At 40.5% G+C, this 19,445-nt stretch overlaps 1 protein-coding gene across 7 annotated transcripts in view; it reads right to left on the bottom strand.

Moving 5' to 3' along the window:
- The window catches only part of NBEA (neurobeachin), an 831,523-nt gene that overhangs the window by 277,895 nt on the left and 534,183 nt on the right, over nucleotides 1–19,445 (bottom strand). For all 7 annotated transcript variants that reach the window (XM_039530859.1, XM_039530876.1, XM_039530902.1 and 4 more), the window contains one exon: nucleotides 17,084–17,208. In XM_039530859.1, the coding sequence (XP_039386793.1) occupies nucleotides 17,084–17,208 (125 nt within the window). The remainder of the gene's footprint in view (nucleotides 1–17,083; nucleotides 17,209–19,445) is intronic.

Here is a 19,445-nt window from a genome sequence, read left to right as displayed (position 1 = left end):
ACTCTCACATAGGTCATCAAGGTTTGACTCCACAACCTTCAGAATCCACAGTACAGATCATTTCCACTTCTGCTACAGCAGTAGCTTCTGGGAGAAAGCCTGTTCTTATCCTCTGCATGGGCAAGCACACACAGGGATGCATACACAGATCCAATGCTTTTGTGAGATGACAGAAGAATGCTGGACATCAGGATTCTTGGTTTCTATTCCTGGCTCTGAAAGCAGTTTTCTAGTAGTTACAGAGAGCCTGGACAAATATAACAGTGTCCCTGTCTGGGACTGAACCCAGGATCTCTGTAAAGGCATCAGCTTCTAGCACTTGAACTAAAGAACCAGGGCTGAAATCTTACTTCAGTGCTCTCAATAGGTGTTTTGCTATTGACTTCATTGGGACCAGGATTTTAATCCAGATCAGCCGCAGAGCCATAAACCTCTCTATGTGGTCTAGCTGCTAATGGGTCACACAATGTTAGTGTGAATTATAAAATCACCTAATTTGACATGTTCTTTGAAATGATGTGTGGCAAGCGTACACGATCTGGCTCAGTTGTATTATAGCCCTGGGTTCTATTCCCAGCTCAGCCTGAAGTGACCTTTTGCACAGTCTTGGTTTCACAGTCACCTGTGAAATTGGTGAATGGTAGTTACCTTACAAGGTTTGACTCCTGGGCTCATAACAAAGATTGTTAACCACAAAAATCCGAACAGCACAGAAATATTAGTAGCTGTCAGAATTGGGATTAGGGGTTTGATTTATGGTGCCGTCTCCCAAACTATAAAGCATTGTTTGTGAGAGTCTCTCTCTGGTTTTCTAGTTTTGCTTTCCAGAAATCACAAGAAAGATTAAAACTTTTCATGTTATTGTGAAAGAGCCTGAAAAATCTCATTATTCCCATTATATTCACCAGGGCCGGCTCTAGGTTTTGTGCCGCCCCAAGCGAAAAAAATTTGGGCCAGCCCCCCTTTTTTTGGTCTTTTACACGTTTGCTCTTTGCAATTTTTGTTTGTTTTGTTTTGGCTCCCCCGGTGTGGGGTCTGGAGCGATACCATCCGCCCCCCCAATCCAAACAAACAGGAACCCCCCTTGTTTCCTGTCTCTCTTCAAGCTTCGCTCTGAGCTGAGAGGCAGGGGTGGGGGTACTCTGAAAGGGCAGGGAGAAGTGATGTGCCTGCGTCAGGGGCTGGGATTCTGGACCGGGGTGTGCCTGGGGTGGAGGGCAGGACCCTGGCCCGGGACAGCCTGGCCCCTGGCAGGCTAGGCTGGCAGAGCAGCAGCTGGGGGATGGGTCTCCGGGCACGTCGCAGGGGGCGGGGGGCAGTGGCAGGAGCCCCCTTTATAGACAGCAGGCAGTGGGGCGCAGTGTGGGGCCATGGAGGACGCGGCTGTGGATCCACTGGGTGGCAAGCCCTACTATTACTACAGGGAGGCGAACGAGAGTGGGCCAGGTGTGCAGTGTGAGTGTCTGGCAGACTGGGAGGTGTCCTTCTCGCTGCTGCCCGTGCTCTGCATGCTGGTCTTCGTGCTGGGGCTGTCGGGCAATGGGCTGGTGATCTTCACCGCGGGCCAAGCGCCGCTCTGCCGACACCTACATCGGCAACCTGGTGCTGGCTGACCTGGCCTTCGTGGTGACTCTGCTGCTGTGTGCCACCTACACAGCACTGTGCTTCCACTGGCCCGTCAGCTCAGCGCTGTGCAAGCTCAGCAGCTACCTGGTGCTGCTCAACATGTTCGCCTCAGTCTTCTGCCTGGGTTGCCTCAGCTTTGAGCGCTACCTGGCCCGCGGCCTGTGCGCTGCTCTCGCTGGCTGCGCTCTGGCTGCTGGTCCTGCCTGCCCTGCTGTTGTGCGACACGCAGCCCAGCCCGGCCGACAACCAGAATGCTGCTCCTGGAAATGTGCCGCCCCAAGCACGTGCTTGCTTTGCTGGTGCCTAGAGCCAGTCCTGATATTCACAGGAGTTGGCAAGATCACTTTCCAGGCTGGCTGGAAGTGAGATGCTGTTGAGACAGCATGCTCAGCTGTTTGAAGAGAGAAATTGAGTGCTTTCTTGGGTGGCAAAAGGAAAATCAATGAAAAAACTCTTCAACACAGTTCTCTAGCTCAGTGTTTCCCAAAGTGTGGTATGCATACCCCTGGTGGTACGTGAAAGGGTCTCAAGGGGTACGCGGGAGAATTTTTTATTTTACTTTATCATAGTTTTTTTTTTTTTTTTAGCAGCAGAAAACAATTCACTAAAATTTAATATATAAGAATGGTGTACACTTGTACAGTAGAAAAACACACAGGTTTACATTGTAACTAATATGATAACGTGTCCAATAACATCTAATAGCACAGAAGAGCTGACGCAAACCACGTGTGTGTGTTACTGCGGCTCGGGCAATACACTTGCCTTTGTGGCATGCACAGAAGTCAAACTGATGGATAAAAGATAAAAGTGAATAACTACTCGTAGTAATCTAAAGATCGTAGCAAGTACATACTTGGTGTGTATTAATATACAAAATTTTTCTCTTTTTGTTTTTGTTAAACCCATTTACAATGGATTGCTGGCTAAAAATGGGAAGTTTGAAACGTACAAAAGAAAATTATGAAGGAAATACGAATGTTAGCGATAATTATGCTGAAAAATGCAGTGATATGGCTACATCAGACAATTGTGATGACAAAATTAGTGAACCGTGTGAACCATCTGTAAGTTTATTGAATGTATCAGCTGCAAAGAATATGAAAAAAGCCCACGAATATGTTCAAGAATATCTTAAACTTGGATTTTCGTGGACTGGCGATGAGTGGAGCCTGTTCCACTATGTGATTTGTTATGAGACTCTCACAAATGAAAGTATGAAACCATCCGACCTAAAATGTCATTTTGATAGCAAACAAAGAATATGAGGGAAAACCTGTAGAATTCTTCAAAAACAGGCGCAAAGATCTCCAAAAATCCCAGAAAACAATTCTTAATGTGACGGGAGGTGAAAATATGAAAGCTTTGGAAGCTTCATATAGTGGCGTACTTAATTGCAAAGTCCAGAGCTGCTGAACTGTTTGGCAAGACATTAGTAAAACCTGCAGCCAAAGTAATGGTGCAAGTGATGACTGGCGACAAGGCTAGCAAAGCTATAGATTGTGTCCCCCCTCAAGTAACACTGTTCATCGTAGAATCACAGATATGGCCAAAAACGTAAAGCAGCAATTATTGTCAAGAGTACAAAGGAGTCGCTACTATGCACTGGAAGTGGATGAATCCACTGATATTGTGAATTTAGCTAATCTTTTGTTGTTTGTCAGATACGAGCTGAATAATGAAGTCCACGATGATATTTTGTTCTGCCAACCTAGCCAACACACAAAACTGGAGAAGGTCTTTTTAAAGTTATTGATGACTTTATCAAAAACAATGACTTGGATTGGAGTCACTGTGTTGGAATAAGCATGGATGGAGCAAGAGCCATGATTGGTTTGAAGAAAGGCTTTGTTGCATGTATTCAAGCTGTTGTGCCAGAAGCAAAATCAACTTATTGTTGCATTCACAGGGAAGCACTCGCCACCCAGAACATGCCGGCAGAGCTAAAGCAAGTACTGGATGAAGCTGTGAAAATAATCAATTTTGTGAAAGGCCGCCCTCTGAATGCCCGGCTGTTTTCTCTGCTTTGTGATGAGATGGGCACTGATTACACACAACCCTATTTCACACCGAAGTGCGTTGGCTTTCGTGTGGAAAAGTTCTGAATCACTGTTTGAGCTGCAAGAAGAACTGCAAGTTTTTTTAGATGAAACCTTTAACCTGCGAGACCGTATACACGACTGGAAATGGTTATGCAAACTAACATATATTGCAGATATCTTTGCTCATTTAAACAACCTCATTCTATCCTTGCAAGGGAAACTCACATCCATATTCCATGTTCAAGACAAAGTGAGCGCCATGGTCGCAAAATTGAAACTGTGGCATAAACATCTTAGTCGTCGTGAACTGGATTCCTTTCCATCTCGTCATGACTTAATAATAAACTCAACTAACAAACTTGATTGTGATGTGTTGCAAACCATGAAGCAGCATTTGGAAAGCTTGCAGAAAGAACTTTGTAAGTATTTCCCTGAACTGGACGGCACCTTTGACTGGATAAGGAACCCTTTTATCATCAGTGTTCAAACACTGCCAAATAACCTCTCTGTTTCAAACAGCTCTTGGAGCTGGCTTCAGATAGCTTCCTGAAAACAAAATTAGAGCAAAATACACTGATGTCATTTTGATTGGAGGTTAGTTCTGAAATCCAGCTCTATCGGACAAAGCTGTCAAGTATCTTCTGCCTTTTCCCGCCTCATATTTGTGCGCGATTGGATTCTCTGCGCTGGTTGGCATCAAAACAAAAAAATGAAATTGTCTTATTGACGTGGAGCCCCATCTTCATTTTAAGATCACAAACACTGAGCCAGATATCCCCGTGATAATGTCTGGTCAAAAGCAGTTCCATCCCTCACACGCTGAATAGTTTGGATTGTACTGAAAATTTTTCAATACCAAAATAGTAAGTATTAAAACTAGTGCTTTCTTCACTAACCTAACCAAATCAGCGTATTTTAATTTCAGAATGACATGAATTCACCATATATTTTATATATATATATATATATATACACACACACACGCTATTCTGCCAGACTGTTGATTTGCTTCTCTTATTTTAATTATTTCTAATAAGATTTCTATATGTAACTATTATTTCTATTACAAGTTTTGTTTCAACTATATGTAATATAATTTTGTATTTATTTCTAATAAACATTTAATCCAGAATGAAACAAATTAGGAGTGTGTTATAAAAATGTGGCTACCAGCCCCCGGCTGGAGAAGGGGTACGCCGGTAAGACAAATGTCTCAAAAGGAGTACGCAACTGTTGTAAGTTTGGGAAACACTGCTCTAGCTAGAAAAGAATGACTATTATAAATGAAGTCCAGGGCTCTATATAAATAATGGGCAAGAGGATCCCTAGGTATATAAGGATAGAGAAGACCTGCTGTAGAAAAAGTCAAAATCTTAATATAATGTGCATCATATTAAAAATAAATATTATATTATGTGTTTTGAAATATGCATGACATGTTGGTTGATAGAGCTCTGTAATAAAGTGTCTTTCCAAACACATTGGCTAGTGGTGTTTTTCAGATATTCCTTTTAGTAAGTACAGAATATTGATAACCCCCGGGTGCTTCTGAATACCATAAGTGTATAATCTCATCTGAAGAAAAGCACTTTGCTGAAACACATAAGAATCTGGTTTGTCCCACAACACTGCTGGCTTTTTGTGAACCAAATGTAATACCATAATACAAGTGGTACATGAAGTAAGATGCAGATCCTGAAACTCATGCACTTGTTATGCAATGCCCAATGGGCATATATGTGAGCATGTGTTCCAAACAGCAAGACGGTATTTCCTATGTATTTTTGTCCTACTGGATTCTGTTCAAATCCTACCAGTTTTAGTATCCCATAAATATAATTTTAACTGGTATTAGTTTTGAAGTAATACAGTGGAAATATTGGGGGGGGGGCGGAGCAACAACACCACAAAAAAGCCACTTCTTACTTTGTTGAAAATAAAGATATTAGCCCTGTTCCTCCATTTCTTCATTCTGTGCAGAGTTGTTCTGTTAGCTTTTTGTCAGCTGAGAAATCTCATTATGCAGGAGATATTTCCCAGAGACTGTTGCAGTCCACTAAAGGGTTTTTTTTATGCGTTTGGAGCAATGTAAATGGGCATTAGGACTTGTAAACTGAGACCACTGGGTATGCATCCATGCTGTGCCTCTTAGAAGCAAAATGCAAAACTCACAGCCCAAGAGGAGTGGGGAACTAAGGAATTTTTAAGCCATTATTATGTGCCCTCCTGATCCTAGGTAGCTGAGAGAGCTGCAGCCCCACCAATGACATACTCCTCTCTCCCCTGCTCATCTTCTCTAAACCAAAGCTTGTGAGGATGTCCTCTGAGGACAGCCTGCTGCTGTCTTCCTCAGTTCCTGTGCAAGGGGAATTCTCTCACTCATACCTAGGGCTTTCAGGGTCTCTTTTTATACTCTGGCCCCTTTAACTGGCATAAAAGGGCTAATTTTTTCTGGAATGCTGTATGCATCAAGAGCATGGTATAGGGAACAGGGAATGGAGCTAATAACCTTACATTTTTTGTCTATATCAGCAGGCTAGAAATACATTCATGAGACCCCACAAGCTCCATCTGATGCTAACTGTATCTCCAACGGAGGCTTTGTTCTCTGTTATTAAAATCAAAATCTTTGGGGATGCTTTGGGCCCAAATAGTGCTTTCTTCATCGTCTCTCACTTAATCCAGCTAAGGCTCAGCCCCTGTGTCCTGTTAACACATCCATTCACATAAAGCTCTTCTCTACAGGCAAACCCCTCTGGGTGGAGAATTTTCATCCTCCATCTGAAGCAACAGCAAAGGTAATACCACAAAGAAACAAACAACAAACAAAACCTGCCTAAAGAGCAATTGAAACATTGCAGCCAACTCGTTACTAGAGTGAATGAGACTCCTGCAACCAAGTGGAGGAGGAGATGAAGAAATGGGGGTTGGAAAAGGAATTTTAAGAAAATCATTGCTTTATGCTTTAAATTGTTGTTAAAACTGAGTAGGGGTGCTCTTATTCTACTGTCAAACTGTGTTTTTAAGCAGAAAGATGGGAGGTGTGAAGGGAATACTGGAAATCAGACTCTGAAGTGCTACTCAGAGCCTGCTGTGAGTTGCTTGCAGGATGTCAAACTCCCACTTCCAAACCACTCTCCCAAAGCATCTCTGTGGAGTGCTTTGCACACAGAACCTTCTCCCCAGGCTTAATGACTTCTATATTTGCTACTCAGCCATACATCTGAATTCAAAGAACAAGAGTACACTCCATACAATTTTAAACACATTTTAAATCACAATGCCTATTCTTTTTCTTAGCACTCAAGCTATCCACGTTGATAAGAATGGAAGGTGTCATGGGTGTGTTTGTGCATACATGTATACATAGTGATGGAGAAGGAAAAGGAAAAGGAAAAGCAGTAGCTAGAAGAACTATGAGGCTGTATATTGTTGTTGGTAGTTTTAGTCCTTTCAGAAGTTTCACAGCCCACTGAATTTGCTTTTGGCTAATTTTTTATTCCTTTTGCACATTTTGGAGTTGACTTGATTCAGCTGAAGGAAGTCAGAAGCAAAGGTGGCCATATCATATACTGGCAAAAAGGATGAACATTCTATGAAGTGGCATGTATTATAGAAGCCAAGGGATAGGGCAAGGCAGAAGGTATCAAAAGGTGTCAATTTCAGAAGATGTCAGAGGAAACATTTGAAACATAGAAGGCACTTGAAACATAAAATCAAGATATTGCAAAAGTGATTTTCAGTTTTGACGAACATTTTGGATATCTGACAAGACTTGAACTTTGGATAACAGAGATTCTGATATGTAAAGTAATCATTATTTTACATCATTACTTTACATTACATCATTGGAAATTATTAAACTGCTGATGGGGCACTGACCAGCATCCTCTGTCCCGGCACTGCAAACCTAATCCTTGCCCGCTGAGGAGGGAGGAGCCTGAAGAGTGAGCCTGTCCCATACTTACCCTGCATCGGTGGATCTTGTCCCACAGGTCTGTGCTTGGCTCCCCACTCCTGGTCTATGGGGTCACAGAACTATTCAGGTTTCACCCCAAGGTCAATACATCCAAAGTGGGGAGCTGAGCCCAGTCAAATGGGACATTAGTCACTACTGCAGGGTGAGTATGGGGCAGGGTTGCTCCCCAACCTGTCCCCAAGTCTCCACTCCACACTCGACCAGGAGAAATGTATGTTTGCCTGTTTTTACAGCCTTGGTTTCATGATTTCTGTGTATACAACTGAACCAATGATCTCATGCTAAAGTTATTCCTGGCAGTTACTGAGAACTAACCATAAAGTGACTATGAAAATTCTTGTGCTTCAAGTGGCTAATATTTTTTCAGGTAAACACAGGAAGTAGATTTTTACACTTTACAGTTATTGTAAAGTAACTTTAGAGTGCTTCTGCAAATCAGGTCCCCTTAGCTAGTCAGAGTACAGGAGCTTCCATAATGAGAAAAATAATCAGTATAATTTTGAATATTTCTTGTATTATATTATGGTAGGTTATAATTCCAAAGGACATCATCATCATGGCTGATCTAATTAATGAGAATATAGTTAAGAGTTTTTTGGGAGTTAGAAATCACCAGGAAGAGGTTTGTGGCAATATCCTGTGTATTTTTTATTTAATTATTGTTACAACTAAGATCTTGCATTGCAAATCTGTTTAATAATCCCTGCTGAAAAACTTTAGGCTATGATTGGATCTAGGTTTCTTAAAAATAATTATATACATGAAGCATCCATGTATATATGATAATTTTTAATGGGTCTCAATTACAACATAGTGTCTTTCTTAAAACTATATTGGGAAGAAATGTATTCAAAGATTATTTGGAGAAGCAGTGGATGGCACTGTTGGGCTATAATATAAGGCTGCAGATGCAAATCTCAAATCACAGTATTTCAAAATAATGCACATTTTTATATGCTACTTCAAGACATACAAGGATACAATTTAGGCTTAAGATGATTGAATTTATGTTGGACATAGCACAATTAGATGGAAAATTTAGTTAACATGTTTAGGGGATGTTGGATAATGATGAATTTTGGGGTGAAAATATGGGAGAATCAGCACAATTCTTGATTCCAATATTTTGGCCACTGTAGCTTTATTTATATTAAATGGGATATCTGACATTTGGGAACTGGCTGCAAACAAAAAAGACCTGGTTGATAATTGGACTAATGGCAGCAAAAAGTCAGACTGAGAAAATAGAAAGACAATGCTGCTCCAACTGAAGCGGAATGGTTTACATGCCTGTCTCACACGGCTTCCTCTGTAATGATCACATTTAGATGGAAGAACAGAGGGGACTTATTTGATAACATCTGGAAACCTTTAATGCATTAGTACTACTACTACCACATACATATTTTAAAGTACTCTTCATTGTAATATCTAGATTAGTATCTACATAATATCAACCCATAAAGCAGATGCTACTCCTTAAAACTGCTTGTAATTGTCATCCTGTACTTGTATATAGGTTAAAACTAAGCATGCATTGCACTACAGCTTTTCTTTGTAGTCGTTAGCTTTTTGTTTCTTTCCTTTCTTTTATACATGTATATGTGTAATGTTTCTTAAATAATTCAATTGGGATTGGAAGGCTCTTGGCCCATGGGTTGTGTATTTCTAGTGGTCAATATTTTTTGTATTGTGTGTGTTACTATTTTTTTTTCAGCTCAAGCACTAACCTATTTTGAAAAGTGGCTACCTAGAACATTTTTGTTGCTTGTACGTTTAGGGGAAAGACAAGTATGAATTATAAGAAAAATCTGATTATCCATGAACAGAATGACATTGGAGGTGTTTTAGGAGGACCTTGATTATATGAAAATGTATTGTGTACGATATAACTAAAATTGCTCACAATAAAGCTTTAAAGATATGTGGATGGTGTTCTTTAAGGTATTTTTCTTCTGAAGATTACATTCTTAACCTCAGCCAATTGCTTCTTTTTTTTGTTTTGTTTTCAGTCCATGAAAAGTTCTGACATAAAAGAAAAGGCTTGATAATAAAAACAAATGAATTAGTATTAAATATAAAAGCTAAATTACCGTAAGTTGCATCAGACTCGTATTTCATATTTCTTTAATTCATGTTTACTAAAATATTACATACATTTCAGAGTTTGAAATTTATTATTAATGTGCTGTCTTACCCTGAAAATTGGTGTTTTGGAGATCTGACTCCATAACAAATCTGCTCAGTTTACAAGTAAAAATATTTTTTCCCCCAATGCCTGCAGACTTGATCAGGGATCTGACAGTTGGCTTGCACAGGTATAATTCTGGAAGAAAATGGATTTTCACAGCTATAACTGAAGTCATAACTTGGTCTGTCACATCTTTACTACCAGCAATAGGTCACTCTCATTGTAAGTATATGCTTGCTGAATGTAACTGTAACTAGATTTTACCCATCTTGTGAGGCTGCTACTGAGACCTTTAGCTAGAGATGATTCTATATCACATACCTTTAAATTTGCTTCTGATAATGTCCGATTTATCTAATAAATTTGCTCTAAGATACTTTTTGGATTTAGACTGTCAATTGGGGCAACCTCTGTGGACTATTCTCAGAGACAAGAGGAAGAAACATCTGTTATCTGAAGAGATACTGAAGGCAGGTAACAAGGTACCAGACCTGGAGCACTAAGTGAAGATGTGAGACTGAAGGATGTCATTGCTAAAAAGTGCTTTCAAGAGACTGACTGCAATCAGAAAAGGACTTGAAGAAAGTGTAATGATTGCTAGGAGTGACACGAGAGGAAACCTCAGGTTACAATTGTTTTTGAGTAGCTGAGATAAAAAGTTATAGGGATGGACAATTTACATAGCAGCTTTTCATAGGCAGACTAGGAGTTGCTCTGAATAGTGGTGGTATTTTACCAACAAGAAGCATATTTACAACCTTACAGCAGAGCAAAAACTAAAGGTGAAAATCTTGACACTTCTGGGTAAGGGAAGACAATTAAAATAACATTTAGTTACTCTGACAAGCCAACATGCAGGAGTGTGGAATCTCAAATGTGGAGTGTCCAGAAACTAGGGGGAAAAAAAACAGCTCTCAGATAGTCATGATTAGACGTGGACTGAAAAGTCCAGGCATTTGATTTAACAGTGGGGCTCCTGAAGAAATGAAAGCAAACTGATTTTCAAGTGTTGAACATACACAGCCCTCACTGAAACTTTGAGCATTCGTGACAGGTCCCAGAAAGAGCCAGGTGTAGCAGCTTCCTTTAGCTAGAACAACTCTTGAAATCAGGTCACTTTTATTTAGATGCCTAAATATGAATTAGGGGCCTCGCTTTTGTCACACAGGGTTGAAAGCTGTTGCCATTTTCCTCATTTAAAATACAACCGTAGTTGCACTTCAAAGGTTGGACATATAATTGGCAGGTTTTTCATTCTTGGGATTCATGACCAATCATTGTGACCACTATAATCAACTTAATTGGCCAAGTTTTCCTGAGCACAGGCAGTAACAGTGGTTCAATACATTTTATACAAATGTTCAGCTACTTGGGCACCAATCTATTTATCTTTACTTTCTCTAGTGCAGGCTGCAAGTATGGTCTTTGCTGGACCTGGTCCATGAATTTTGTTATGCACAACACCACAACTGTTTGTGGAAGTTAAGCTTTTGGGGAAGCAGCCCCAAGAGCTTGAATAAGTTCCCTATTCTGCTCTTTAAATGTCCTTTGGGACAGTACTCTGTTTCACAGTCCTAGCTGGGTGCTGTAGTAGCTCATTTAATCACGCACTGTTTGTAAGCTATTAAATTAATCATATCAAAAGGGCAACTTCTTACCATACATATGCTTACCAGGTACATATTCCATCATATCGGCACACTAAATGACAGAACTTAGAGTTTACTGCTTTTTACTCATGTTAGCACTGCAGAGCCCAAAAAAGTATGGGGAAAGGAGATGGATTCTATTCTCTCTTGTGCATTTTTTATTTATTTATTTATTACTCAGTTAGTTCTACCTGTGCAACTCCATTAGAGCTTCAATTTAAACTAAAAAACCCTTTCAAGTATAAAACCAAAACTTCACTCAATATTGCCAGCTAGTGTTAATTCAAACATGCTCCATTATATGGCTTATTCTTCTATGCTTAAGTACACTGGGGTATGAATGTATGACTGCATTTCCTTTGCAATCTTCAGAAAAATGAGATACCTACCATACCTATCATAGTAAGAAAAGAACGAAACAAACAACTTGGCATAGTGTATAGGATATTGGTATATTTGCAAAAGATACTTGTTAAAATCTTTCTAATTTTACACTCAGATGTGCAAATTATTTTAACAGCCTACAAACACTTTTGGCTTCGTGTATAGTATTCACAGAGTTAGAGATGGAAGAGATCTAATAGATCATCCAGTTCATCACCCTACACTTGCAGGCATGACTGTGAAACAGAGCACTACATAAAGGGTAGTTAAAATACATCCATGGGGATTTGTTTTAAACTTTACATTGCTTCAATTTATTGAAGTGTTTTTACTTATTTATTAGCAACCTCAATCATTTACAGTAGTTTGTACCAAACATGGAAACCTCAATATGTATAAACTGGTCAATAATGAGCCTATAGTTAAATACTAGGCCAGGGGTCGGCAACCTCTGGCACGTGGTGGGCCAGGCCAGTTTGTTTACCTGCCGTGTGGGCAGGTTCGGCTGATGTCAGGCCAATGGGGGCAGCGGGAAGTAGCGAGGGCGAGGGATGTGCTGGCCGCAGCTTCCTGCCCCCCATTGGCCTGGGACGGCGAATGGCGGCCAGTGGGAGCTGCAATCGGCTGAACCTGCCGACGCGGCAGGTAAACAAACTGGCCCGGCCCACCAGGGTGCTTACCCTGGTGAGCCGCGTGCCAGAGGTTGCGGACCCCTGTCCTAGGCAGTATTGATAACACTTATAGAAGATTTCTTAGAATGTAATCATAGTACACCTAGATAGGTAGATGAACATTAAAAAATAGATATTTCCTATAGAAAGTAGCCATCTCCACTATCAGAATAAGCTTTACACCCTGTTACTCCCTGTTCTAGCTCTTTAAGGAGGAAACAAACATTCTGATATTGTTTCTCTGAAACAGGTGTACAGACCACAGACATATTCGCCATTCCCAAGACTTTTCTATTTTCTAGTGCGTCATATTATTACAGTATCCATGCATCCACCATCAACGCTGATTTAATTCTAGATTAGTTGTAGAGCAGTCTTTTATTCATCAAGGTCATATCTTGATGGCTACACAAACTCAGATAAATCAGGTGTTAAGCAGGCACATCTCCAAGGAACACAAACTCTCATCTGCAATCCTCAGCACATCTTATTATTTATTGCCAAAGAAATGACTGATTAATTTTGTCATCTTTGCTCTGTGTTTTTTTGCTCGGGTGAAGCTGCCTGCTCTCTTTTGCAATGCCTGATCAGACCTATTTAAGTTGATGCCTTTGATCGTAGACACAGAGGAGCTTGCTGACTTAGGCTTTGACTAAACATTCCTCCACTGCAATATTTATGTACAAAACCCGGTCTGATAACTGACAGTCAATGTAGATAACAAAAAACTTATAAGATGTTTTCCAGTATACTCATACCCAAAATAGCATTTCTTGTACTAGTTATCAGTGCAGATTTAAGGTTGCTATTGAAGTAACATTTAAAAAGTATCATTTTTTTTATCAATAGTTCATTTTCCACAAATAAAATATTTGAGGTCAGGGAATAACCTGTTAGTTGGAAACTGCATATGATGATTTAAAAAAAAGCCCTGCTTTCAAATTATTGTGTACAGTGACATTATATTGCATTTTTTACATTAACAGCATTTTACTATTAAACTATTCCAACATAAAATTATCAAACAAAATGAATAAAAAAATGCAATGAAAATAAAATACCATGGAAAAAAATTCTATGCCTCCAGCTCTTTATTAATCACATTCCAACACCAGAGGCTGAAAGTACATCAAACTGCACCAAATCCTTTTCACATGACAACCTCATAAATTATTCAACTCATTAGTATCACCAAGAGGCATAAAAATAACATCAGTGTTAAGGATGTTTTCTCACAGCGAAAGGTCAACTAAAAGTTTCAATATTAAAATCCATATACCCAAGCCTCTGAAAAGTAAGTACATCAAGGTGGAATCTCTGGGTTTTAACTTCAGTGCATGCTGTTTAAAATTCCTCCAGAATGCCACACCATACTTTTAATTTATTTATGGGAAAGCTGCATATCAGATACATTTACTGCCAGCAAGATAACTTCCATCTACTGTAAATTGAAACACAACCAATGAGAGTTTGACTTGCACTGCCCCAGCAATACTTCAGCTTTATTCACCTGAATGTTAAAGGTAAATGGGGTTCCCTTCTGAATGCTGAAATGTAACAGAAGTGGCACATTAAGTTGTGGTGTGGAGGGGGAAATAAGAGGACATCATTTGCATTATAAGGGCATGAAACAAAGTCCACTGAAGTAAATGACAAAATTTCCATTAACTTAAAAAATGGTGCTGAATCAGGCCTTAAGAGGGATTGTAAACCAGTTTCCTTCTTGCTTTCAGGCTGGGTTGAAATCAGAATTTTTACATATTTAAATATTAACAGCCGCCTCAAAATTGCAATTCTGTATTAAAGTAGAATAGAGACTAGGGCTAAAATTAATATTTGTTTCTGAAAAGGAACATCATAATTGTTACAGCAGTTCAAACTAAAGATTTGACATCTGCCTCTGACAGTGGCTCTATATTGGATGCCTCAAAGGAAGGTGGGGGAAAATAAATACACCACTGTGTCAAATGTGCAATACTATATGCCATAAGGGAAAATTAGTTCTTGACCCCAGCTATTGATCAGCTTATGCCCTGAAGCATTACAATTGACAGCCTTTATATTTTAATAAATAATATACTAGCTAGTACAGGGGTGGGCAAACTTTTTGGCCCGAGGGCCACATCTGGGTATGGAAGTTGTATGGCTGGGCCATGAATGCTCACAAAATTGGAGGCTGGGGTGCAGAAGGGGGTGACGGCTCTGGCTGTGGTTGCGGGCTCTGGGGTGGGGCCAGAAATGAGGACTTCAGGGTATGGGAAGGGGTTGGCGTGCAGGGGGAGTGAGGGCTCTGGCTGAGGGTGTGGGGTCTGGGGATGAGGGGTTGGGGGTGCAGAGGAGTGCTCCTGGCTGGGACCAAGGGGTTCGGAGGGCAGTATGGGGATCAGGGCTGGGGCAGAGGGTTGGGGTGCAGGAGGGGGTCAGGGGTGCAGGCTCTGGACGGCACTTACCTCAAGCTCCCAGAAGCAACAGCATGTCCCACCTCTGGCTCCTATGCAGAGGCATGCCCAGACGGCTCTGCGCACTACCCCATCCACAAACGCTGTCCCTGCAGCTCCCATTAGCCATGGTTCCTGGCAAATAGGAGCTCAGGGGTGCCGCTTGGGGTGGAGGGGAAGCATCCAGAGCCCCCTGGCTGCCCCTATGCATAGGAGCCGGAGGGGGGACATGCCGCTGCTTCCGGGAGCCACGGCACAGGCGGAGTGGGGAAAGCCCCCAACCCCACTCCCTGGTGGGAACTCAAGGGCCAGATTAAAACATCTGCAGAGCCGGATACAGCCCTGGGCCACAGTTTTCCCACCCCTGGGCTAGTATAATTGTACATGCTGATATTCATTTAAATGTCTAATCTTTTCTGAAGCTTACTACAAGTTATTTGCCTCAGTAATATCCTGAAGTGATGAGTTCCACAGATTAACTATACAGCATGAATTATATCTAAGACTCAAAACTTCCAGTGACTTCACTGAGAGCTCTGGCTACAAATGGGCTGCATGATTTAGCTCATATTTGCATAAAATGATTTTCCTTGTACCAATTTTCAGTATGTTGCTTTTAAACTTATTTAAGAATAATGCTGGTTCAAGTTTGTTTACATCCAAATATAGTGGAAATTAATACTGGGGCCACTTTATTTTCAATTAGAAATATAAATTAAAAAGGTGGATAGGACCCTTTCCTGAAAAATAATGCCTTTGTAGATGTCTACAGAACTGCACAAGACCTAACTCTGAAAAATGTATCTCCTTCTAGACTCTTGCACCACTAAGGTTCATTCTGCTGTCCAGAGGCATGACCCCATGCTCCAGGTGTCCCTAAACCTCTAACTGCCAGAAGCTGGGACTGGATGACAGGGGATGGATCACTTGATAATTGCCTTGTTCTGTTCATTCCCTCTAAGCATCTGGCATTGACCACTGTCAGAAGACAAGATACTGGGCTAGATGAATCATTGGCCACTCTTATGTTCTTATAAACCCCTGAAACTAACTCTCTGGTGTCACAGGCGAGTCTTGTAAGCATGTCCCAATAAAAGACTGTCCACAAAAGCTTATCACCCCTCCAGGTGTTTGGAGATTAGCTGTGAAGTTCCTCTGTTCAACAGAGCAGGGCCAGCAGGGTAGAAATCCGAAGCCCCACCTAGAGTTGAAGCTGAAGCCATAGCAGTGGAGCTTTGTGGGGGACCCCTGTAGCATGGGGCCCCAGTCAACTGCCCTGCTTGCTACCCCCTAATGCCAGCCCTGTCTTTTACATGCAAATAACCAGTGTTGTGGCACAGGTGGGCATTGGAGTTTTTATAGCATGTCGGGTGAGCCTCAGAAAGAAAAGATTGAGAACCTCGTGATAAAGTGCTTGGTTCATGATTGCCCAAAAGCACTGAGCACAACTGCTAAGCAGCTTTGTTTAAACAAGGGTTTATTGATGTATTTCACAATTTACAGATAAACATTACTTCTGGTTTAGATTATGTATGCCAAGTTAATGCTTTCAAGATTTTTACGGACAAATTATAAACCTCATTGAAAAAAGGTCTTATATGGAAGTGTTATGCTATGCATCTCACAGAGTCATACTCTGCCAAGCAGGAGAGTCAGGTTTGATTCCTTATCCCAGTCTGAATCCTAGGGCCAACGGAGTCTGGGAATGCTTGAAAGGCAGTGGAAGCGCTAATAAGGGGTACCATGGCATAGAGGGGTGGCCTTTATGTATATATGCGGCACTTTTTCAAGCCAATAGGTATAATTGAAGGTGGCACCACCAATGACCCATCACCCACCCCAGCTGTGCCGTTGCTCTAAACCTGTTTCTGCTACTGCTGAAAGAAATACTGCTAAGCCTTTGGGAACTAGGAAGAGTGAGTGTTTCACAGCATCCAAAAGCAATTCCTCTGGCCCAACAAGAAATGAGGCTGAAAAAATTCCTGTTCCAGCTTCCTAAAACCATGATGTGAGAAAAAAAATGACAAACCTCAGCAATCTAATATGGACATAGAAGTCACCAAAATAGCCCCTTTATTAAAAATGGGGTGAGTTAGTACTGACCATATTCCACAGCAGCTTTGAGGAGGGCATCAGAATGAGTGGATCCGAAAGCATTGCGAACAAATCGCCTTCGCCGGCGTAGATCATCCTCCCAATAATCCAAGCGCCAGAAGTCATGCAGTTGGCTACAAAATAGAGAACACATGTCAGTACCAACCAGAACTTGCACTGTATTTACATATAGCATATACATATAATTTCAATACTGCTCCTATATTTCAGTGGCATTAAGGAAAATGTTCCAGCAAAAATATATATTACAAAAATGTGCAATATTCTAACATTTTTACTCGTATGTACACACTAAAGAGCTCAGCCCTGCCTGTCTCAAAATGCTCTGTCTACTGCTAAAAACATTAATCACAGTGAGCCCATTAACAAATGCAGCATCAAATTACAAGTATTAATGGCACAGCTTGATTTCTTTTACAGTGTTTTTAACAAGGTTAGTAAATCATAGAATGGATCTCAGTGCAAATAGTTTGCAATTTAATGACTATGGTCCCTTAGCAGACTGAACTTAGAAGTATAAAATATTGCCCACTTGAATTTTGTGGAACTATGATTAAACTAATGTGCTGAAATATTCATTGAAATAATTCCCCACTGCCCCCAGCAACCTGAGAAAATTGCAATTTTATTCATTATTAATAACACTGAATTAGAACTGCAAAAAATTTCACCATGTGGTAATTGTCTTGGTAAATTATTATTCCAACACTAACGGAGTCCTTGGATGATTTTATAGCTTCCAGCTAATACAAGCCATTAACAACCATGACCATCTTCATGTTACGTTTCTTTTTTGCATTCAGAACCAATATTAAAGTTCCACAGATTGAGACAGAAACCATTGTTAATCTATATCCAACTGAAAATGCAAATTCATGTCATCCTTTGGTGTTCAATTTAACTCATTACTAAATATGGGACTGGATGGCTGTTTAGTAAACAACCAAACAATATTAGTACTAAGATCGTGGTGGAACATTTCATCAACCTGTCCAACAGCAATGAAAGACTGTGCTTTTAATGACTGCATGCCTTCATTATGAGGAGTTGTTGTACTGCCAGCCACTCCTAGAGGCATCATGACTGTGTGCAAAGGCACAACAGACCCCTTCCACAACCTTTTAAAGGGAATGCACTACACATTTGCCCATTCACTGACCCAACTGTACTGGCTGGTGCAGTGGATTGTATGTTAGCACAGGGAGTGCTACCCTGTAATTGTTACTAGACTCACATGGCTTTTATGTGCCAAAATTGCAAGGACTGCAGTGTGTCTGACCCCTGCTTAGGGGCTCAAAGGCTCATTGAGCAGAAATGAGGGGACAGGTACTATCTAGGCCTCTCTTTCTCTGCTTTGATACAAATGACCTTTATTTAGATTTATGAAACAGCATCAAATCCACACACACATTTTATCATATTATCTTTGTTAATAACCAATTAAAAGATTTTTTACTGTGTGGAGGGAAGAAATAAATATATTTAATGAGTAACTAATGAAAGATTAGCAAAATCCCTTTCTTGTTCCCATTTAAAAATATAAACATAATGCAACAGGAGCAGCAAAGGCCTTATTTTTTAAAAAACACATGGATTTTGTGGCTGTTCTTTGTGAAAATTTGTTTGCTACCACCTAAAAAAGGGCCACTGATTTGAGACGAATGACATAATATTGTACAAATAAGAAATCCATACTAAACTTAGGAAAATTCACCTTTTGAGATATATTTTGATTTTAAATCATGTTCCATGGTGATAGAATATTAATCAGTTTGAACAAGGAAAAATACTGTATTCTCTTAACCAACAATAAAGCAAAAGAGCTTTCAAAGCAAGTGTTTTAACAAAAGGACAACAAAAAACAGGTAAGATTGTTATGGGAAAATACCCTGCTTAAGGGTCTCATAATAAAATAAATTAATGCAAGCTTGAAACCTGAAATACAAAATCTTGCCTTAAAATCAAAATTTCAAAAACAAAACCCTCAAAAGAATCTCAGGTTTGGTTTTACCTTGTTTTTGATCACAGAGTAAACAGCTTTTCAGAGTACAACAATTTTTTCCTCCCTAGATTTTCCTTTTTCCTGTAAAGGCGCTACAATGTCACCAATCTCAGGCTACAGCAACCCCCATCCTTCCAATAAGCAACCCTATACCTTACAATCTCTGCTGATCTAGAACCAGTTCCACCCCACCAAGGCACAATGGGACATGAGGATGCACACCACCTCAGAGGATTGAGCCCCAATGATTAGGCCTCTAGCCATCAAAATATGGCTGGCAAGGGTCAGGTGGGAATTTTGTTGTGTCTTCATACAGGATGATGGGTGATCCAGACAAGATTCCTACCT

This window comes from Mauremys reevesii, linkage group 1 (assembly GCF_016161935.1).
Source record: "Mauremys reevesii isolate NIE-2019 linkage group 1, ASM1616193v1, whole genome shotgun sequence".
Lineage (NCBI taxonomy): Eukaryota > Metazoa > Chordata > Testudines > Geoemydidae > Mauremys > Mauremys reevesii.
The sequence above is the reverse complement of the archived record's forward strand: the minus strand, read 5'-3'. Positions and strand labels throughout refer to the sequence as shown.